Below are 18,806 nucleotides of genomic sequence, written 5' to 3' on the forward strand. Positions count from 1 at the left end.
TGTCTACCTTGAATCCTCCTTCCAGTTTCCTACTATAGTGTTAGCAGATAACAATTGGTAAAGCTTAAGATGACAGCCTAACCTTTCTTCTCAGAGGAGCTTTTGAAATTTCCCCGGGGAGACTCTGAAAGGCCGAAAAGTCCCCAGAGCTTAAGGAAATTAATCTGCAACCCTGTATGCCAGGGAGGAGTCATCTTTTCAGATGGGGGGGACCCTCTAGTGTTTGATTTGCACACTCCTAAGGCTAGCCCTAGAGAGAACAGTAATACAAATTCATGCCTTTTTAAATTTTTTAAATTAAGTTTAAAAAATAATCAGCTCAATGTTTTATTTCATTTAGAGTTGTGGTGTACAAGTGAGGATTTGCTCCGTAAGTAAGTTGCATGTAGGTGAAGCTTGGTCTTCTAGCTGGCCCTCTCTCTCCCGAGAGTGGACCAGGTATCCAGAGTGTTGCCATGTGTCCCACCCTTCCCCTCCCTCCCTTCCTGCCCTAGCAGTGTCCAGCATCTGCCAATCCCACTCTCACCCTTGTGCTTGTGTGATCAGTGATCAGGGCCCCTTTAAGAGTGAGAACATGCAGTATTCAGTTCTTTGATTCTTACTATGATGGTCTCCAGTTGCAACAATCTGGTGGAAAGGACATGATGTTGCTCTTCCTTATGGCTGTGTAATATTCCATCATGCATATGTAACACATTTTCTTTATCAAGTCCATTTTGATGAGCATCTGAGTTGGTTCCACATTTTTGCTATTGTGAATAGCAATGAACACACTTGTGCAGGTGCCTTTTCAGTAGAGCAATTTATGTTCCTTTGGCTATATTCCCAGAACAGGGATTATTGCATCATATGGAAACTCAATTTTTAGTTCTTTGAGAACTCGCCACACTGCTTTCCACAAAAGTTGAACCTGCTTACATTTTCACCAACAGAGTAAAAGTTCTGATAAAACTTCTAAAGTTGGAGGGGGGGTAGTGTAGATTTGTTTCCTTTTATCCACAGCCATGCCAGCACCTGTTATTTTTTGACTTTTTAATGATAGCCATGCTAACTGGTGTTAGGTGGTAGGTATCTCGTTGTAGTTTGGATTTGCATTTCTCTGATGATTAGTGAGGCTAAGAATTTTTTCATGTGTTGATTGGCAGCTTGTATATCTTTCTTTGAGAAGTGTCTGTTCTTGTCCTTTGTTCACTTTTTAATGGGACTGTATTTTTCCTTTCAATTTGTTGAAATTTCTTGTAGATACTGGATGTTAGGCCTTTGTCAGTTGCATAGCTTGCAAATATTTTTTCCTACTCCATGGATTGTCTCTTTACCCTCCTGAGAGTTTCTTCTTTGGTGCAAAAACTTTTCAGTTTGCTAAGTTCCCACCTGTTAATCTTCACTTTCGTTGCATTTGCTTTGAGGACTTCACCATGCCTAATCCGATGTCCAGGAGGGTGTTCCCTAAGCTTCTTCTAAGATTCTTACAGTTTTAGGTTTTACATTTAAGTCATTGTGGGGTTTTGAGTTGTCTTTTGTCTATAGTGACAGATAGGGGTCCAGTTTCATTCTTCTGCATGTGACTAACGAGTTTTCCCAGCACCAGTTGCTAGGTATGGCATCCTTTTTTCCAATGTTGCTTTTGATGGCTTTGTCAAAGATGAGTTCCTTGAAGGACCATGGTTTTATTTCCAGATTCTCCAAAGTGTTCTATTGGTCTACGTGTCCATTCCTGTACCAATACCATGCTGGCTTGGTTATTGAAGCCTTGTAATAAAATTTTAAGTCTGGAAGTGTGATGCCTCCAGCTTCGCTGCATTTGCTGAAGATTGCTTTAGTTATTCAGGTTCTTTTTTGCCTCCATATGGGTTTCTGTACTGTCTTTTCTAGGTCTATGAAAAATGATGTAGATTGCCTTGGGCAGGCTGGACATCTTGACAATATTGATTCTTCCAATTCATGAGCATGGGAAGTTTTTTCATTTGTTTGTGTCAGTCATGATTTCTTTGAGCAGTGTTTTGTAGATCTCATTGATGAAGTGCTTCAATTCTTTGGCTAGGTGAACATCAAGGTATCTCATTTCTTTGTGGCTATTGTGAATGGAACTGTGTTTTTTATTTGGTTCTCAACCTTCTTGTTATTAGTGTATAGAAATGCAACTGGTTTCACATGTTGATTTTACATCTTGAAACTTTACTGAAGTCATTTATCAGTGCAAAGAGGTTTTTGGCAGACTTTCTAAGATTTTCTAGATATAGAATTATATAATCTGCAAAGACCAATAAATTAACTTCCTCTTTTCCTACTTGAATGCTTCTGATTTATTTTTTCTGCCTGATTGTTCTGGCTAAGACTTTCTGTACTATGTTGAATAGGAAGAGTAAGAGTGGGCATCCTTCAAACTAAATTTAACTGCTTGTAGGTGAAAACCATGTCTTTCTTCTCTTATTGCTCCTGTTGATTTTTTTTTGTCATTTTTGTTGATTTTCTATTAGGCTTATGCATGTTTTTTGTTGTACATTGCTAAACATTAAAGTAAAATTAATTATAATAGAAGTAAGGAGTTGTCAATGGAGTCTTCCTGAGCTGAGTTTAATCATGGCTTTATGACTTACTAGCTTTGCGACTAGTTGCTTTGGGCATCTCTTTCTCCATTTATAAAGGAAGATGATACCAGCAACCTTAGTGGACTGTTATGAGGAATAAATGAATTAAATAAGCACCTCAGTACAGCAAAAGGCATACAACAAAAGGTATAGTCATTTGTACCTGTCAACTCTTCTAAGACAGTGTAAGCATCTTGAAACTAAGAGCATTTCAAATATTTATTCAAGTCTGTTTATTATCTGCACTCTTCTTTGTGTGAAATATTCCATATGTTTATGTTGCTATGGTTTTAATGTTTTTGTTCTCTCCAAAATTCAGTTGGTTAAAGCTGAAACTTCATCCCCAGATGCAGTAGTATTAAGAGGTGTGACCTTTAAGCGGTGACATTCTCAAGAATGGAATGAGATGTCCTCATCAAAGGGCTTAAAAGGGGGACTTTGCCTATCTTGCTCGCTGTCCCTTCTGCCTTGTGAGGACATAGCATTCCTCCCCTATGGAGAATGCAACAACAAGGCATCATCTTGGAAGCAGAAATCACCCCTCACCAGACATCAATCCTATGGGTGTCTTGATCTTTGAATTCCCAGCCTCAAGAACCATGAGAAATAAATTTTTATTGTTTATAAATTACCAAGACTGTAATATTTTATTATAGCAGCACAAACAGACTAAGACATATGTTTTAAAAAATTACTATAATTCATCGGTTAGATTTGTGTTAATCTAGATTTTGAACACATATGCTAAAGTGTATTATCCAAGACTGTAATATGTGTTAGTATATTTTTTCAAGATTCATGGCAATCTTTTGTTTATTATTCATTACATGTTGAAAGGAAAGTTGTATCTATTAAAAAGTAAAATCAAAATTTAGTCTTCGGAGCATAAGAAGATTGCAGCTTTCATGTTTTCCATTTTTCCCTCCAGTGACTTGAAAAGCACAAGTGCTCCTTTCAGTCATGTTTTTTCTTGAAGAATTTAAAATAAGAGGAGTCTGCATCCTATAAGAGTGACAGAAACATAAATCAGTACCTCCTCCTATTTACCTCAGTTTTTGATAATTAAGTCCTGCTTTAAGAAGCTGTATTATTATGATTCACTATTAAGAAATCCTTATAAAACTTAGGTAATGCCTCAGTTGGGATAAGAGTCATTGCCAAAATTCTAGATATATACAAGTGTTTCTGCTCAGCTTAGCATCATCTGCTCTACGTGTTACAAACGGCATTAGTTAGCATCTGCTCTTGCATTTCTTAAATGCTAAATTCTCTATTATTACTATTCTGGATCAGGATATCATACCTACACTGACTTGCCCTAATAAATAAAAGAATAAGTCAGAGTATACAGAATTAAAGTTTTGGCAGTAAATAAAATTGCTTGAAAATGTATAGTATATTGTTTAAAGAATAAAGCAAGGCACCCTAAGATGTGATGTTTCATATGGGAAGATATGCACTTACCATATCTAAAAATTTGCACTAACAATGACAAAATAATAATAATGATAACACAAAATTCACTGTAGTCATTGTTCTTGATTCCTAAAATATAATAAAAACTCATATTTCCAGTTCTTAGCCTCAAGGACAGAAGTAAATTCAAATATTATCAACAAGTACAATTAGCTAGGGATAAGCTCTACCAACATTCTCTTAGCTTAGATGCTTATAAACATATCAGTAAGGAAATGGATAGGCCTAAAGCAGAAAATAATGGAGGAGGGTAAGAGTAAAGAGGCAGGAAGGAGAGAGTGGTGTGAAAAAATGGAAAGAACAATTTTTCAAAGTTCCTATGGTTTTGCGTAAGTAATGAGGTATTATGTCCCCCAAATAATAGCAGAAAATAAGAAAATGACCAGTTTTTCATGAAAAAGAGTGATAAAGCAATGACACATAATAAGCAATATTTCTAAGATGGTAGTAGAAAGAAAAAGGCCACCATTTTTTAGAAAGGCTAGATGTTATCAAATGCTGGATTCGCTCAGTGATGTTAAATGTTATAGTTAGATATTCTGTAAACAAAACAAAACCTCAAATGGACAATTCTGAAAGAACTACTGGCTCTGTGGCAGTGAAACCTCTAGTTCCTGGTCTCTCTTCTTCTCTGAAAAGAGTATTTCTATAATGTATTCCTTCTCTTCCCTATTATATAAATTGTTGAGAATGTGAATTGATACAGACATTATGGAAAACAATATGGAAGTTCTATAAAAAATTAAAAGTAGAATTATAATATCTAGCAATTCCACTTGATTTGATCTTGTAGAAAACTTCTTTCTCTGACTAGTAGTAATGTATAAACCAACAGATAAGCATAGGGATAGAATATTTTTTATATATGTTTTTGTATTCATATCATGAGATCAGTGGAGCATTAGTAAAGTTGAGTGTGTTTTTTTGGATTAGAGAATATAGTTTATTTAGAAAGTAAATGAGAGAGAGAGAGAGAGAAGCGATTCACCTCCCCAAGGTAGAGAGGGGACCAAAGCTAGGAAACATAGTAGCCATAGTTTAGAAAGCCACATAGACCCACCAAAGTTTAACAAAGCAATGGCCAGTAAAGTTTCTTAAGCACTGGAAAATTTTGTAATTTTCTGAAAGATTGATACATATTATTAAGAAATGTGTAAATTGGTCTTACCACACCACTCTTAAAGTTCTTCATCCTTTTCTTCCCTAACTTGCCACTTATCCAAAAGGCCAAGGTTGGCATGTATTGCCACAAATATGTTACTAACAAAAAAGGCTGATGTGATATCCAAACTTCTTGCAAATCGTTGGCCATGCTGATTAACATCAGTCGCACACAACGACTGGTTGCCATCTTGTGAGACTGGTCTCCATCATTGCCTACATACTAAGAAAATTTAAAAACTAAGTGAATACTGAGTATTTATCCAAGCTATTTTGCAGAATGTTTAAGCTAGAAAGGACCCAAAGGCAATCAAGTTGAGTGGCTCCTTTAGCGGGGCCTCATAACCTTTGGGAGTCCTCATAGGTACTAATGGGTTTATAAACTGTTGTAATATTTCAAAAAGCCTAACAGAAATCATACACTTTGTAGATAATATTGTGTAAACTAACTAAAAGATAGAGATTCTTTGTTTCTAATTAGAACTGCATCATTGTAATGTGCTTAAGGATAATTATCACTTTAGCAATAAAATAACAAATTATTAAGACATGCACTTAGTAAATAAAATTCCAAAAAACATGCAAGTCTATGGAGACAAAATGGAGAAAAAAAAGATAAGAGGTTGCTTGGTAGTGAAAAAATCTGTTACATAATAGTGGTCATGTAATAGTGGACTACTTATAAATGGTATCATAGCAATTTCATTAGAATTAGTTAAAACTAGATGCCAAAGTACTATCAGCAAACCTTAACAATTTTCATAATGCCATGAGTTAAGTTTTATGAATAATTTACACAAAAGCAGTTCTAACACACAAACACTATCATATAGTAATACAACACTGATAAGTATCATTCCCAACTAGAAATTTTTTACCTTTGTGACTTCTTCAGTTAGAGAATTCTTCACAATATTTGTCTGCACAGGTCCTGGGCAAATGTTGGAAACTGTTATACCTGGGTATGTGGCAAGTTCAGTTCGAAGACTGTTAAAAAAAACCCTAACAGGACAAAAAAGAAAATGATGAATTAAGAAGAGGAGGAGGAGGAGGAGGAGGAAAAGAAGGAGGAGGAGGAGAAAATAAATAAGACACATATTTCATGATTTGTCAGAATAAGTTCCAAAAAGCTTGAGTAAAGCCTGAATAGTGCAATCAAGCAAGTTTTTTTAACTGAACACAATCTAGAACATTCTCAGCTTTTTCCAGGCACAAACAGATCGCTCCCTTTGGTAGTGATGGCTCTTGCCACCAATAATTCCTATGGTAGGCATGCACTGGCTAGGTGAAAAATCATCCCTGGAGATTCTGATACACCCTCCTCATGCCAATCCTAATCTTCCCACTCCAAAAGGTGTATGTGTACTCCACTGAGAATCACATAAGTCAGGTTTCTCTTTATTTCCTAAAAGTGGTCTAAAATGCCAATGTTTGGGCCAAAGGGGAGCATGTGGAAATTAATACTGCACAATAATTAAAAATGTAATATGATTGCCTACCTTTGACACAGTGTCCGACTCAGAGGCGGACTGAACAAAATGCTTGGTTTAAAATGAATGGAACTCCAATATCTTTAACTTTCTGCCCCTCTACAACAAGGGAGGAGAGAGGACACCAAGGAAGCCAATCACCAGACATTAAAACCTCCTTTTGTTTGAAATCACATCTAGTATACTGGGTAAACGTTTCAATGGTACACAAGTCCATCCTATAGCTTGCTGGAAATCTGAGAAGGAAATATGCTCTTCAAAAAGAGCTTCCTGGTCTCCAGTTCAACTATTAATATAACTAGAGTCTCAACCTGCCACATTCTGTCCGGGGATCATATCCAGTAATAAAGCAGTGAGTCTTGGAGGGCAGGCCAAACAGCTCATCTGTGTTGTATTGAAAGCATCTTGCATGTTTTATGAGGTGACTGCCAAATAGATGGATGGCCATCCTACTTCATCTGCCTGCCTGAGGTTTGCCCAACAGCTCCACAAGAAGTGATTGATGCCCATTGCTAAATATGAGGAAATCATCAGTGTAGCATTCCGCCTCATCACTCTCTGCAACTGTTTGTTCCTCCTTTGCAGCAGAAAGTGTCCCAAAGAATCAAAGCTTCAAATTTCATGAAACTCTAATAACCATGCAGCTATGTATCTCATTATTCCAACAGGAAACATTCTACTTAAACCCACTTTCAACAGCATTAAATATAAATGTTGCATCTCCTTTAAGCTTTTTCCTCCTATTGACTTTATCATTTCTTCACATCCATTCTTAAGCCATCATTAAAAATTAATCCATGTCTAATATTCATAACACATATAAGTTATACAACCCAAATGAAACTTTTCTCATAGCCTCTGCCTTGAGTAGATTTTCCTCTTCGAATGAAACCAAAGTGAATAGAGGAAGGTTATTTCCAGTGGAGACATGAGACCTAGAACCAATCATCTGGTGTGCAGTACCTATTTCTGATATGCATATAAATAAATAAGATAAAATAAACACCAAGTACAAGGGGAAGAAAAAGTACAACCTGAAGTGTGTGTAGAAGAAAGGAAGGGTAGACCTCCAATTTGACATGAAGATGTAGTAGAAATAAAGGTAAGTTGAAGGATGACAGGTTGACTAGATGATATACTTCTTGAGGGCAGAGACTGTATCTTATCATCTTTATGTCTGCAGGGTCTGCATCTTTATGTCTGCAGGGTCTGTGGTAGTGCATGGTACAGTGCTGGTGCTCAATACGTGTTTGTTCAATAAATTAGAGGCATGTGTGACTCAAGTCTTTTTTAGCATATACTGGGGACATGTTCTTCCAAAGGACTTCTTGGATCTCTCTCTCTCTCTGTCTCCCCACATCACTGCCTAGTTTCAAGGACCTTGCACAGTGATGGCCATATCCACTTTATATACATTTAAATCAGAGTTGACTTGAACAGCTTACCCGAAGAGCATACTTGCTGGCACAATATCCAATGGAAAGAGGTAAACACATAATACCCAGGAGGCTATTCACAGTAAGAATCTTTCCTTGCTTCCTTTCAATCATGTGAGGCAGAACACATTTTGTCAAGGACACTGTCCCTAAGTAGTTAAGATCTATTAGCTTCTTGTAAACATCCAGGCTAGTATCTGCACACAAAGAACGCTGGGCTATTCCACTGTTGTTGACCAAAATGTCAATCTAGTTAAATAAAACCAGAAAACAGGCACTTTAGGGATGATCTGTGAATGGACTGATGGAATTCCTAGGGATGGTTGGTTATATTATTAACTTGAAGAATCAATGTAACAATGGTATATTTCCAGATGTCAGCAACCAAAGAGATAAAATAAATGCCAGAATTCTTCTATGAAATTAAATTCCTATTATAGGTGACTTTTTATGAAAGGTAATAATTCATAAAAATAAAGCAGCAGTAAGTTTTTAGCTTCTTTTATTATCTATGGAGGAATTAGTACTTGTTTAAATATGAAAATACTAATTATATAATGCCAAGGACTCAGAGATTAAGAAACCCAACTCAAGGGCCTAATCTCACTGCGTAGACTCCATTTGCCTAAACCTGTTGAATGACAGCACAACTAATGGGAAATCTCTTTTGCACTTACTTTAGCTGAAGACTAGTAAGACAAAATCTACTTACCCTACCAAACTCCTGGAGAACAGCTTTGGTAGCCACTTCATGGGAGCTTGTGTCAGTCAGGTCAAGGGGCAAAACAAGTATATCTTTTCCTTTTAAATTGCTAATCTCTAAATAAAGACAAAGATTAGTATGCAAGTCATGTCATAGGTCAATCAAGCTCCTTGCTACTTCCATTAACACCCAACCTACAGCAGGAGTGGGCAAAAAACTCATTTCTGGGTGGCCCTGTGGAGTTCCTATTCAGTGATCAGGAAGAGAACCGGGGTAATATGGCAACATCTTATCAGACAAAAAGCTGGCTGACTTCACAGAAAGCGGAATGGCATGCTTCAACTTGAATAAATACAGTCTAACTTTATAACACACTCTAGCAGAAATCAAGATTATACTACAAGCTCAAAAAAAGCAAAAAATCGTAGGGCAGTTTATTTAGAAGTACATTTGTTTTGTAATATGTGCACAAAGTGTAGTTGCTCTTCTACACCCATTAAAAATACCTATGCTTAAAATCAGTATGAAGTTCAAAGTATGGCAGCCAAATGACATATAGAAGCTTCTCTCCAGAAGCTAGGGATTCCAGGAGGTAAACAATGAAAAGGACACAATCCTGAAATTCCCAACCAGGAAACATGCTGAGTTGTAATTGGCCCTTTCTATTTCTATTGCTATTCATCAAAGTACAACCAAATCTGATTTTCCTGGACGATGATCTCAAAATACAACAAGGAATGCCAGTAAAAAAAATAAGGAAATATAGAAAACATAATAGAAGATATATGACAGTTTCATGAGCAAAGGTGGGTTCATTATGAAACATCAACTGTGCTCAAACAAATGAAAAAGTTGGCACCAATCATCTGAAAGACAAAAGGTAAACAATCTGCCTCATACCAGGTAAGAAATATTGACATGGTTCATTTATGTCGCCAGTGCAGGACTTGCAAGTCACAGCAGTAAAGGAACACTTGTCATAAGAAGTGGACCAGTGCAAAAACACAAGAGACCTTTGAAAGCAATATTGTGAAAGAGGCCTTGTGTGCCTGCTGAGTACTACTGTGGCAACCAACCAACTCATTTCTGGGTGGTTAGCTCAGTCAGCAAAGGTAAAGATTTAAAAGGGTGACAGGTGGAGAGATGATCCAAAAAATGGTCTGTTGGAAAACACAAAATTATCTGTTTAGGTACTAAATGTCCTACAAGAAATTATACTTTTATTACTTGAGGCTGCTTTCAATGTGACCATAGCTACACAAAAACTCAAACAAAAATATGAACACTGTTGTCCTTCATATGAATATGAAATTTGCATTTTAAACCTAATTTCATTCCTGTTCTTTTATCCTATAATAATAAACGTCTTATACCATTCCATATGACTTTAATATCTGACACTTCAGCAAAATAAGTAAGGATCCTTCCTAACTAAATACCTATGGTTTGATACATAGATGAGATGGGTAAAAACCAAACTGCTCTTTCTTTAAGACAAAAATATAAATCATCTGTTTACTAAAATCCACCTGCATTTGAGAGAATTGGTGGATTGGTCACTTCCTAAAGTCAAGGAGTCAGTGCAAAAAAAAAAAAAAAAAAGAAGAAAGATATCAGAAAAGAAGAAAAAGTCAAGGGAAGCTAATTAAGAAAAAAAAAAAAAGAGGATCTGGGAAAAACACCTGGACAGGTTGGAGATAGGGGTTACTATCCAGGAACATCCCACTCTTCTCCCTAAAAGTCCTAATACTGAAAACACAGTTTGGATTCTGATGTATTTCTTCTGTTGTTTTGGATGTGCTTACCTAGGCATCTTCTTTTCACCCTTTCCAGCTCATTCTCTCTTCTGGCTGACAGCACAAGAGAAACTCCTAGTTTAGACAACTGGTAAGCCAGTTCCTCACCTATTCCACTTGAGGCTCCAGTCACCCACACCACCATATCAGTCAGCTCCCATTCTATTGAGGAAGAAGAGGAAATGGAGGGGAGAAAAAAAAGCTATGAATTACACCCATAAATCAAATATCAGCAAAAAATAATTAAAAGTCTTAAACAAAACACTAAATGTGAAGACATGATATGGAGCTTTAAAATTTTAATATCCTAAGGAAACATTTCCTACTTAATTTTTCTTAAAAAAAAAAAAAAAAAAGCATACATACAAACCATATTAGTAACAGCTACCAACACAGTATTTGTATATCCCAGAACCTTGGTGAGTTCTCCAGACTTTACTTCAAGTAACCCTATAACTCCCATGGTTTCACTCCAAGGCTCTATTTATCTGTGTATCTGATCAAGAACAGTAAAGCTAAGTAAATAGAAAGGCATTGCCTGGACTCACTTTCCTCTTACATAAAATGAGGGATTCTGATTAGATGATTGCTGAAGGTCCTATCCAGTTTTCAATTCTATCATTCTAATATTTTGCAGTGGAGCTATTGATGAGGAATCAGAATAGACCAAGTTCTGCTCTGTGATATGATGGAATCATCCTGGATTTTTTTTAGTGCACTGCCATAGTTCACCACAGCTTCCAATTCCTGGGCTCAAGAGATCTTCCCACCTCAGCATCCTGAGTAGCTGGGACCACAGGTGTATGCCACCATGCCCAAATAACATTTTTGTTTTTTGTGTGTGGAGACAAAGTCTCACTTTACCCGCTGGTTTCAAACTCCTGGCCTCAAGAATCCTCCTGCCTCGGCCTCCCAAAGTGCTGGGATTACAGACTTGAGCCACCATGTGTGACCATCTTCCTGGATGTTTAAAGTAGTAATTTCCACATTTGCCAATCATACTTGATGCTTATCAACTGAAGGTTATTTTGTAAAAGTGCTTTCAATGCCCAAGTTTTCATCTTAGGAGAATCCAGTAACTCACCCAAAATGAAATGCATATGGCAGAGAGATACAATGTTTTACTCCATTTTTCCAATAATGTTCTTGTTAAAGACTGTACATAGGCAGTGCGCAGTGACTCTTGCCTGTTATCCAAACACTTTGGGAAGCTGAAGCAGGAGGAGGCTGAGGTGGGAGAATCATCTCAGCCCAGGAGATGGAGGCTATGGTGAGTTGTGATCATTCTATTGCATTCCAGACTGGGTGACAGAGACCCTGCCTTTAAAAAAAAATGCTTTCTCACTCCGGTTTGCATTTGTGATACTTAGTATTAAGATTAGGATTTATGGGTTCTTTGTAATCAATTGAAAACAAATGAGGACTATAAAAATGAAGGGTTTTCTTTGAAACTGAATTGTCAACCTGAGAAGATTTGTTGTTAAAGACTTCTTTTGGCACAAAATAACCTACTTAGTATCTGAAAAGATATAAGTTCTAGTCATAGTGCATGTTTAAAACAGAAAATCTTGAGTAAAAATAGAAATAGGATGAAAAAAGTACTTGGTAAACATTAACCAATTCCAAATATTTTCACTCCAGATTTTTGTTATCTCTAGCACAGAGTAGATCCCTTAGGAAATACAAGGGGAGATCCAAAACCCCTCCCAGCATTTATTTATAAAAATTTGTTTATTTACTCTTACATGTTTAAACTCAGTCATCTTCAAAGTACTCTCCATCTGATGCAACACATCCTATCAAGTTGCATTTTCCGTAGCTCAAAACAGTTAAAAAAACCTTTTTTTTATTTTAAAGACGTGGGGTACAATTCAGAGTTAAGTATACAAATGTTCATTATGCAGGTACCCTTGTTGATGAGGTGTGTCCTCCCCTTCCCCTGGCAGAATCCCACTACTGCCAATTCAGCCCCCCACAAATCAGTTTTTAAACTTGTTAATTTTGATATCTTTAGTACTTCTGCTGTTTTTGAATCACCTCTTCCACCTTGGCAAAACATCTCTCCTTCAGGACTGTTTCCATCCAGAGAAATAAACACACAAAAATCACTTGGGACAAGATTGGGTGAATAAGGAAGGTGCGGCATGAGGGGTCATGCTGGTTTGGGTCAAAAACGGCTGAACATTCAATGCAGTGTGGACAAGTTATTTGTGTAAATCACACATCTTGAAATGTGCAAACATGTTGAAAGAATCTCTTTTAAAAAAAAATTCCCTGAAGCCAAACGCAGCCTCTCACAGTAAAGCCAGCTAATACACTGATGCCCATAGGTTCCTAGAACATTTGCTCAGTAGGGGAAGCCTGTACTACAAGGGGCCCCCCTCTTCCAAAAACATTCCAGTTTCTCCTTGTATATAGGAAGGTGAGTTAAATTTGACTTACCTTATGTAAGCCATGTCTGGAAGAGAACATTTACAAAGAGTCTGGTCTCACAGTTTGTTTCTACCCAGCAAATCAACTGTTGCAAAATTCCTTAAGTGTATAAGTATCAGAATTGTGAATAAAATGGGAGAGTTTTACATTTATACATATTGATAATCCAGCTCAGTATTTTACCTTACTTGTGTTCCCAGAATCTTCTGCAAACTCAACTGCTTGGCTTGTATATTTCAGTCATTCTTTAACAATGTTTAAAAATTTAGTTTGTAGATTCCATATGGTGAGAGAACCAAAATCAGAAGTAATAATAAAATGTTATAATAGGGAAAGAGATCCACAAATATAGGTTGTAGTTATTAGATCATAGAATAATCTTAAATATTGGTATAAGAGTTGATGAATGACTTCAGCTTTATAAATATATAATAGCCATATTGCCAACATTATGCATCCATTCTGTGACCTAATTTACAAACCTTTAAATTGTGTTGTCATTCTGCTTTCCTGTTTTATAAAAAGTTGTTTCAGAAAAAAAAAAAAAGAAATCAAACCTGTCTTCCATGTGACAATCCCTCACAACTGTTAGGGAAGAGAGCCGCTATATTCTCCCTAAGTGCTCTCTTTTCTTGCTTCTCTAAGGTTAAATAAACCCATCCAATTTCTGCTGCCTTTCCTTGCATGACATGAGGCTTCCTTACTCTTCCGTTCATACCTTCTGCACTCTGGTTGGTCAATATTTCAATTGAAGGGAGCTGACCAGGGCAGGACAAAGGAGTCAGTAGGGTCTAGACAGTGTATAGCAGGATGAGATGACTAAATCATCCTTGTCCCCAGAAGGTAAGGTCTATGAGGGCCTGGACTGTGGCAGGCTGGGTCACTGCTGTGTCCATAGCGCCAGGCACAGAGGCTAGCATATACAAGCAGGTATTCAGGAGACATCTGTCGCCTGCAATTGTTGCTTCGGACACTGAAGTCTATAAACACAGCCCAGGCTTGTCTAATCTCTACAACAGCCATGTCACAGTTGACTTGTATTGAGGTGACTGTCAACTGAAACCTGGGTTTTCCTCACCTGTGCTGCTATTGAAACTTCTCCTATGCTACACTTGTGCCATGGATTTTTCTGCACCATTTTAATATCTAAAATTTGTCAACCCTTATATTTCAAGATACATGCTGGAAAATGTAGAGAATTTGTTTTCTTTTCTTTCTTTTCTTTTCTTTTTTTTTTTTTTTTGTAGTCAGAGTCTCACTGTCATTCAGGCTCAAGTGCAGTGGTATGCTCATGGCCACCTCAGCCTCGACATGCTGTGCTCAGCCAATCCTTCTGCCTCAGTCGTCCAAGTAGCTGGAGCTACAGGTGCACAACACCACGTCCAGCTAATTTTTTTTATTTATTGTAGAGACATGTTGTCTCGTCATGTTGCCCAGGTTGGTCTTGAGCCCATGGGCTCAGGCAATCCTCTCACCTCTACCTCTCAAAGTGCTGGGATTATAGGTGTGAGCCACCGTGCCCAGCCTGCAGAGGATTTCTCTAGAACAGAAGACGCAGGAAATGGTGGTTGCCTCCAGAGAGGCACATTGGGTGGTAGGGGTACAGGGGTATAAGGCAGAGCTTTACTTTTTACTGTATATCCTTTTGCATTTTTAAATTTTGTATCACTGGAGTGTTTTGTCTGTGTTTTGAAGTGACAAAAACAATAAACCTACAGAGAACTCAAGGAGGATAACTTTTTTTCCCCTCTTCCATCTTTCTGTACAAAAAGCTCTTTAAAGAGTCTGCCCGTCTTTCCAGCCTGAGCTGTTTTGGGAATCTGAGTCTATTTCCACGTCCCTTTAATTTTTTCTTCTTTATTATTCCCCACACTCACTGGGAGAATTTTTAGACACTTTTCCCCCCTGTAACTCCCCCATGAGATTTTAACTCCACAAGTATACTGTATATCCATGTATGTACTGTACATACATCTGGGCTTTATACATAAAAGGAGCTCTATAAAGCTTACTCCTTAGTTAATGCAGGTATAAGAATAACTAAATTTTAATATCAAGTTAAAATTTAAAAGTTGGTAATATCTAACTTTATAACTGTATTTGCTGAATAACTTTTTTTTTTGAGATAGTGTCACACTGTGTTGTTCAGATTTGTCTTGAACTCCTGGGTTCAAGTGAGACTCCCAACTAGCTGAAATTCTAGGTGCCTACCACTGTGCCTGGCTTTTGCTGAATATTTTCGATGTAACTTATTTACTTAGACTGATGGTGGTAATTTATCAAATTACATGAGTAAATTTACAAATTATTTAACTATTTAATAGCGGTAATATAATTAAATTAAAAATCTTTCACATTGTTATTTTTCTAGCAAAAGTACAACAATTAAAAACATTAACAATAATATTATTTTTAGTAACCTTTTAAGGTTTTGCCGATATGTGAAAATAACTTTTAACTTAATAGCTTAGAGAGATTCATTCAGATATTGTCAAAATTTTTCCATTATAGCACTTGACAGAATTTAATGGGCTTAGTAAATTTTGTAGTATTTAATAATGAAATACAAACAATTTTTAATTTAATTCTCCAAGTACAATTTAATACAAAAACACGGGATCAAACACAACATCGATAAGTCAGCCAATAGGAGTGTGCTTTCCATCTGTTAAGAGAGGGCAGTTGGTTACAAGAATGCCTTATAGTTAATAAAATTACACAGTATTTGAGATTCCTGCCCATTGCAGACAACTATTTGCCACAGTATTGTAGAGCTGTTGTTGCATACATGTTATGCATATTATACCCAAGAAAGCCCAACCAGAGTAATAAAATACTAAGGAAGAGTTTGTCCAGGTGAGGTTGAGCTTTGGAGGGGCACAAATCACTGTACTATCAGACTTTTTTCAGGCTTCCAAAAACTAATTCTCATTTCCCCAGGATTGATATCACCAACCTGTGCTATCCCCCACTTCTGTTCATTTAAAAAACGTGGTCTACTTCTGAGCTACTAGCTAGCACTTCCAAACAAACCTCATCAATGCTTTGAGTATTTTCATACCAGAAACTTTGTCCAAGTAAACCTCACTTATTCCAGTTCTTAATAAGGATCCAAAAAACCTAGCTTTGGGCAGGTGATTTAATTTCTCTGATTAAATGTTTCCCTCTCTGGAAAAGAAGACTAATAATGCCTACTTTATGAGAGCTATTGTACTGTGTGAGAGTTGTTGCAAAGGTTATAGGTTATGTGTGTCAAGTGCTGGGCACACAGCTTAAATAACATATAGAATATGTTTAAGAAACAAAACATATTCTACGATCATCAAGTACGAAGGAAGGCACAGATACTAGTGGGACAGGTGGAATGTCCTTAGTATGCCAATAAGGATCTCGCTCCAGGAAAGCTGCCAATTCAGTTCTTTCTAGTGTTATGCTTTCGTCCCAATGAGTAGGTAGGTGAGTGACACCGGACGATCTCAGATTTTATTTCAAAACTCCAGCAGAGTGAGAAGAGGAGGATAAACAATTCCAGGAAAGAAAGACCTTTGCAAGGACTGGAGGTTCCCTTACAAACGCAGGGGGAAGCTCGTTGTTTCTCAAAGCGAGGTCCTCTGACACTACCCCAGAATTTTGGCATTCTGCTTAAGAAGGCAGAATCCCCTCAGAGGGCCAATTTCAGCGCTCTTTTATACTTTGGCGCTCCCTGGAGAAGTTTCCCGTCTGAAAGGCAAGTCGTGGCCATCATCCGACCAGGACGGAAGACAAAGGGGCAAAATAGCCTCTTTGGCCTGGGCCTCTTTCTCCCCCATCCACAGTCCCCAGGAAAGGCGTGCCATGGGGCAGCTCCCCACCAGCGAGGGGGACCCGGGAGCGACCTAGGGCAAGCGAGGAGCCAGATCTGGATTCACCTCGCCCACTCCGAGCCGGGCTTCCTGCTCTGGAAAGTTTGCGGCAAGTCCTCACCTGGGCGTCGCCCCCGCCACTCGGCCCACAGCAGCGTCAGGTCGCCGTCTCCGCGCAGGAAGCGCAGCAGCTGCACCGCGAGCAGGAGCAGCGCGCACAGCGCCAGCAGCAGCGCCCAGCTCATCGTCGACGTGCATGCCCGGCTCCACGGGAGGAAGATCTTCCAGCGCCGGAGCCGCGCCCAGACCCCAGGGATCGCAGCACCGCCCCCTCGGCCCGCCCCGAGCCGCCCATCCTCCCTCCCCGGAGCGCCAGCAAGGGGGAACGTCCCAGTGCATCGAACCTGGCGATTGCAGCCCAAGTGTCGCTTGCGTGTGCACCTAATAAAGAAGGGTCGCAGCAGGAACATAGGGCATGGATGACTTAATGGTTTGGTGCAGTGGTCACAGGACTTATCATGACAAGAACGATTCTTTAACAGTTGTTTTGAGAGCAAATAGATTTTTTTCTTTTAACTTCAGGGGGATGTATGTGCAGTTTGTTACATGGATGAATTGCATAATGGTGAGTTGTAGGCTTCTGTCACCCAAATAGTAAGCATGGTACCCAACAGGTAGTTTTTCAACTTTCATCCCCTTCTCTCCTCTCCCCTTTAGAAGTCCCCAGTGTTGGTTGTTCTTATTTGTATGTCTGTGTGTACCCAATGTTTATCTCCCAAGAGCAAATATTTTTCTACGTGGAGAACACAATCATCCAATTTTGAAGGTGTCTACTTCTTCTTCCTCTTCCTCCTATTTCTCCTCCTCCTCTTCCCCCTCCTCCTCTTCCCTCCTCCAGCCTCTCCTCCTCCTTTACCAACTCTTCCACCTCCTCCCCCCCTTATTTTACTTATTTGTTCCCCCACCAAATTAACCCAGTCGCTGAGTCTGGTTGTTGTCCCTTTGTCAACTTAAGTTTGGAAAGCTGGTAGCAAATGACACTCGCGCATTGCTGGATGAAAAAGTGATGATTCAAACTCGATTATCAGTGAGTTCTAGGGTTGGGAGCACAGGCTGGGTACACTCTGCAACCTTGTGTAAATACCTTCCTTATCTGAACTCACAGAAATACGTAGGGAGTTTGAAATGAGGAAATGCCTGTGAAGGGCACAGTGTCTCCTACACAGTAATTGTGTTCATTCTTTCTTTTGTAGTTATTGGTATTAATTAATTATCTTTAGGAATTATTATTATTCTTTCTGTTGTAATTATCCTTTCTTGAACTTCAGCCTGAAGGACAGGGATCATGTTTATTAACTCTATTTTCTGTACCTGTAGAGTTTCTCTAGCATGTGAAAGTTGCAGAAATATGATGAATCAGCAATTGTGATGAGGTTTTGGGTCCCCGAGGAAGACGTGAACTAGCTAAACTTTTATCTTCCCTGATTACTTGCCCCAGTTATGATTTGGAATAATATTGCTCAAGAGTTGTTTTCATTGGCTTGTCACCTTTGCACTGCGGGCTCTCTTTTCCTATGATAAGCAAATTGTATATAATAAGGTGTTTAAAAATATTACAGTGAGCCTCATGATAAACATTATTTTCAAAAGTTTCCTCTGAGCTTATTTACCCTCTGGAAAATGAAAGGGTTGAGTTAGATTTAGTGTCCCAAGGGGCCTTGGATGGATAAACTACATTCTCTTTCACAAACTCCAGCTGTGGGGAGGGTGAGTGGGGGACAGAGTTGCAAAGGGCAATTATGAAAGTAGAGGATGGGACAGTGGGCCCAGGTCTGGAAAATTGACAGGAAGAGAGTATGATCTTGGTTTTGTCCAGCTCTA

The 18,806-nt window shown here is 38.3% G+C and overlaps 1 protein-coding gene across 2 annotated transcripts; it reads right to left on the reverse strand.

The window, feature by feature from the left end:
- Positions 1–3,378: 3,378 nt before the first annotated feature.
- Positions 3,379–17,199, reverse strand: LOC103251243 (dehydrogenase/reductase SDR family member 7-like). 2 transcript variants are annotated; one of them, XM_008049825.1, is made up of 7 exons: positions 17,047–17,199; positions 10,660–10,812; positions 8,864–8,970; positions 8,166–8,400; positions 6,104–6,231; positions 5,233–5,448; positions 3,379–3,590 (listed from the first exon to the last, which is right to left on the reverse strand). In XM_008049825.1, the coding sequence occupies exons 1-7, from the start codon at positions 17,168–17,170 to the stop codon at positions 3,543–3,545; spliced, it is 1,011 nt and encodes a 336-aa protein (XP_008048016.1). In that variant the 5' UTR covers positions 17,171–17,199; the 3' UTR covers positions 3,379–3,542. The 2 variants fall into 2 exon arrangements, with proteins under 2 accessions (XP_008048016.1, XP_021564128.1); XM_021708453.1 differs by having other exon boundaries at positions 6,104–6,227; positions 8,296–8,300; positions 17,047–17,170.
- Between the last annotated feature and the right edge of the window lie 1,607 nt (positions 17,200–18,806).

This window comes from Carlito syrichta, unplaced genomic scaffold (assembly GCF_000164805.1).
Source record: "Carlito syrichta isolate Samal-C Ts95f unplaced genomic scaffold, Tarsius_syrichta-2.0.1 Scaffold137869, whole genome shotgun sequence".
NCBI classification, from domain to species: Eukaryota; Metazoa; Chordata; class Mammalia; order Primates; family Tarsiidae; genus Carlito; species Carlito syrichta.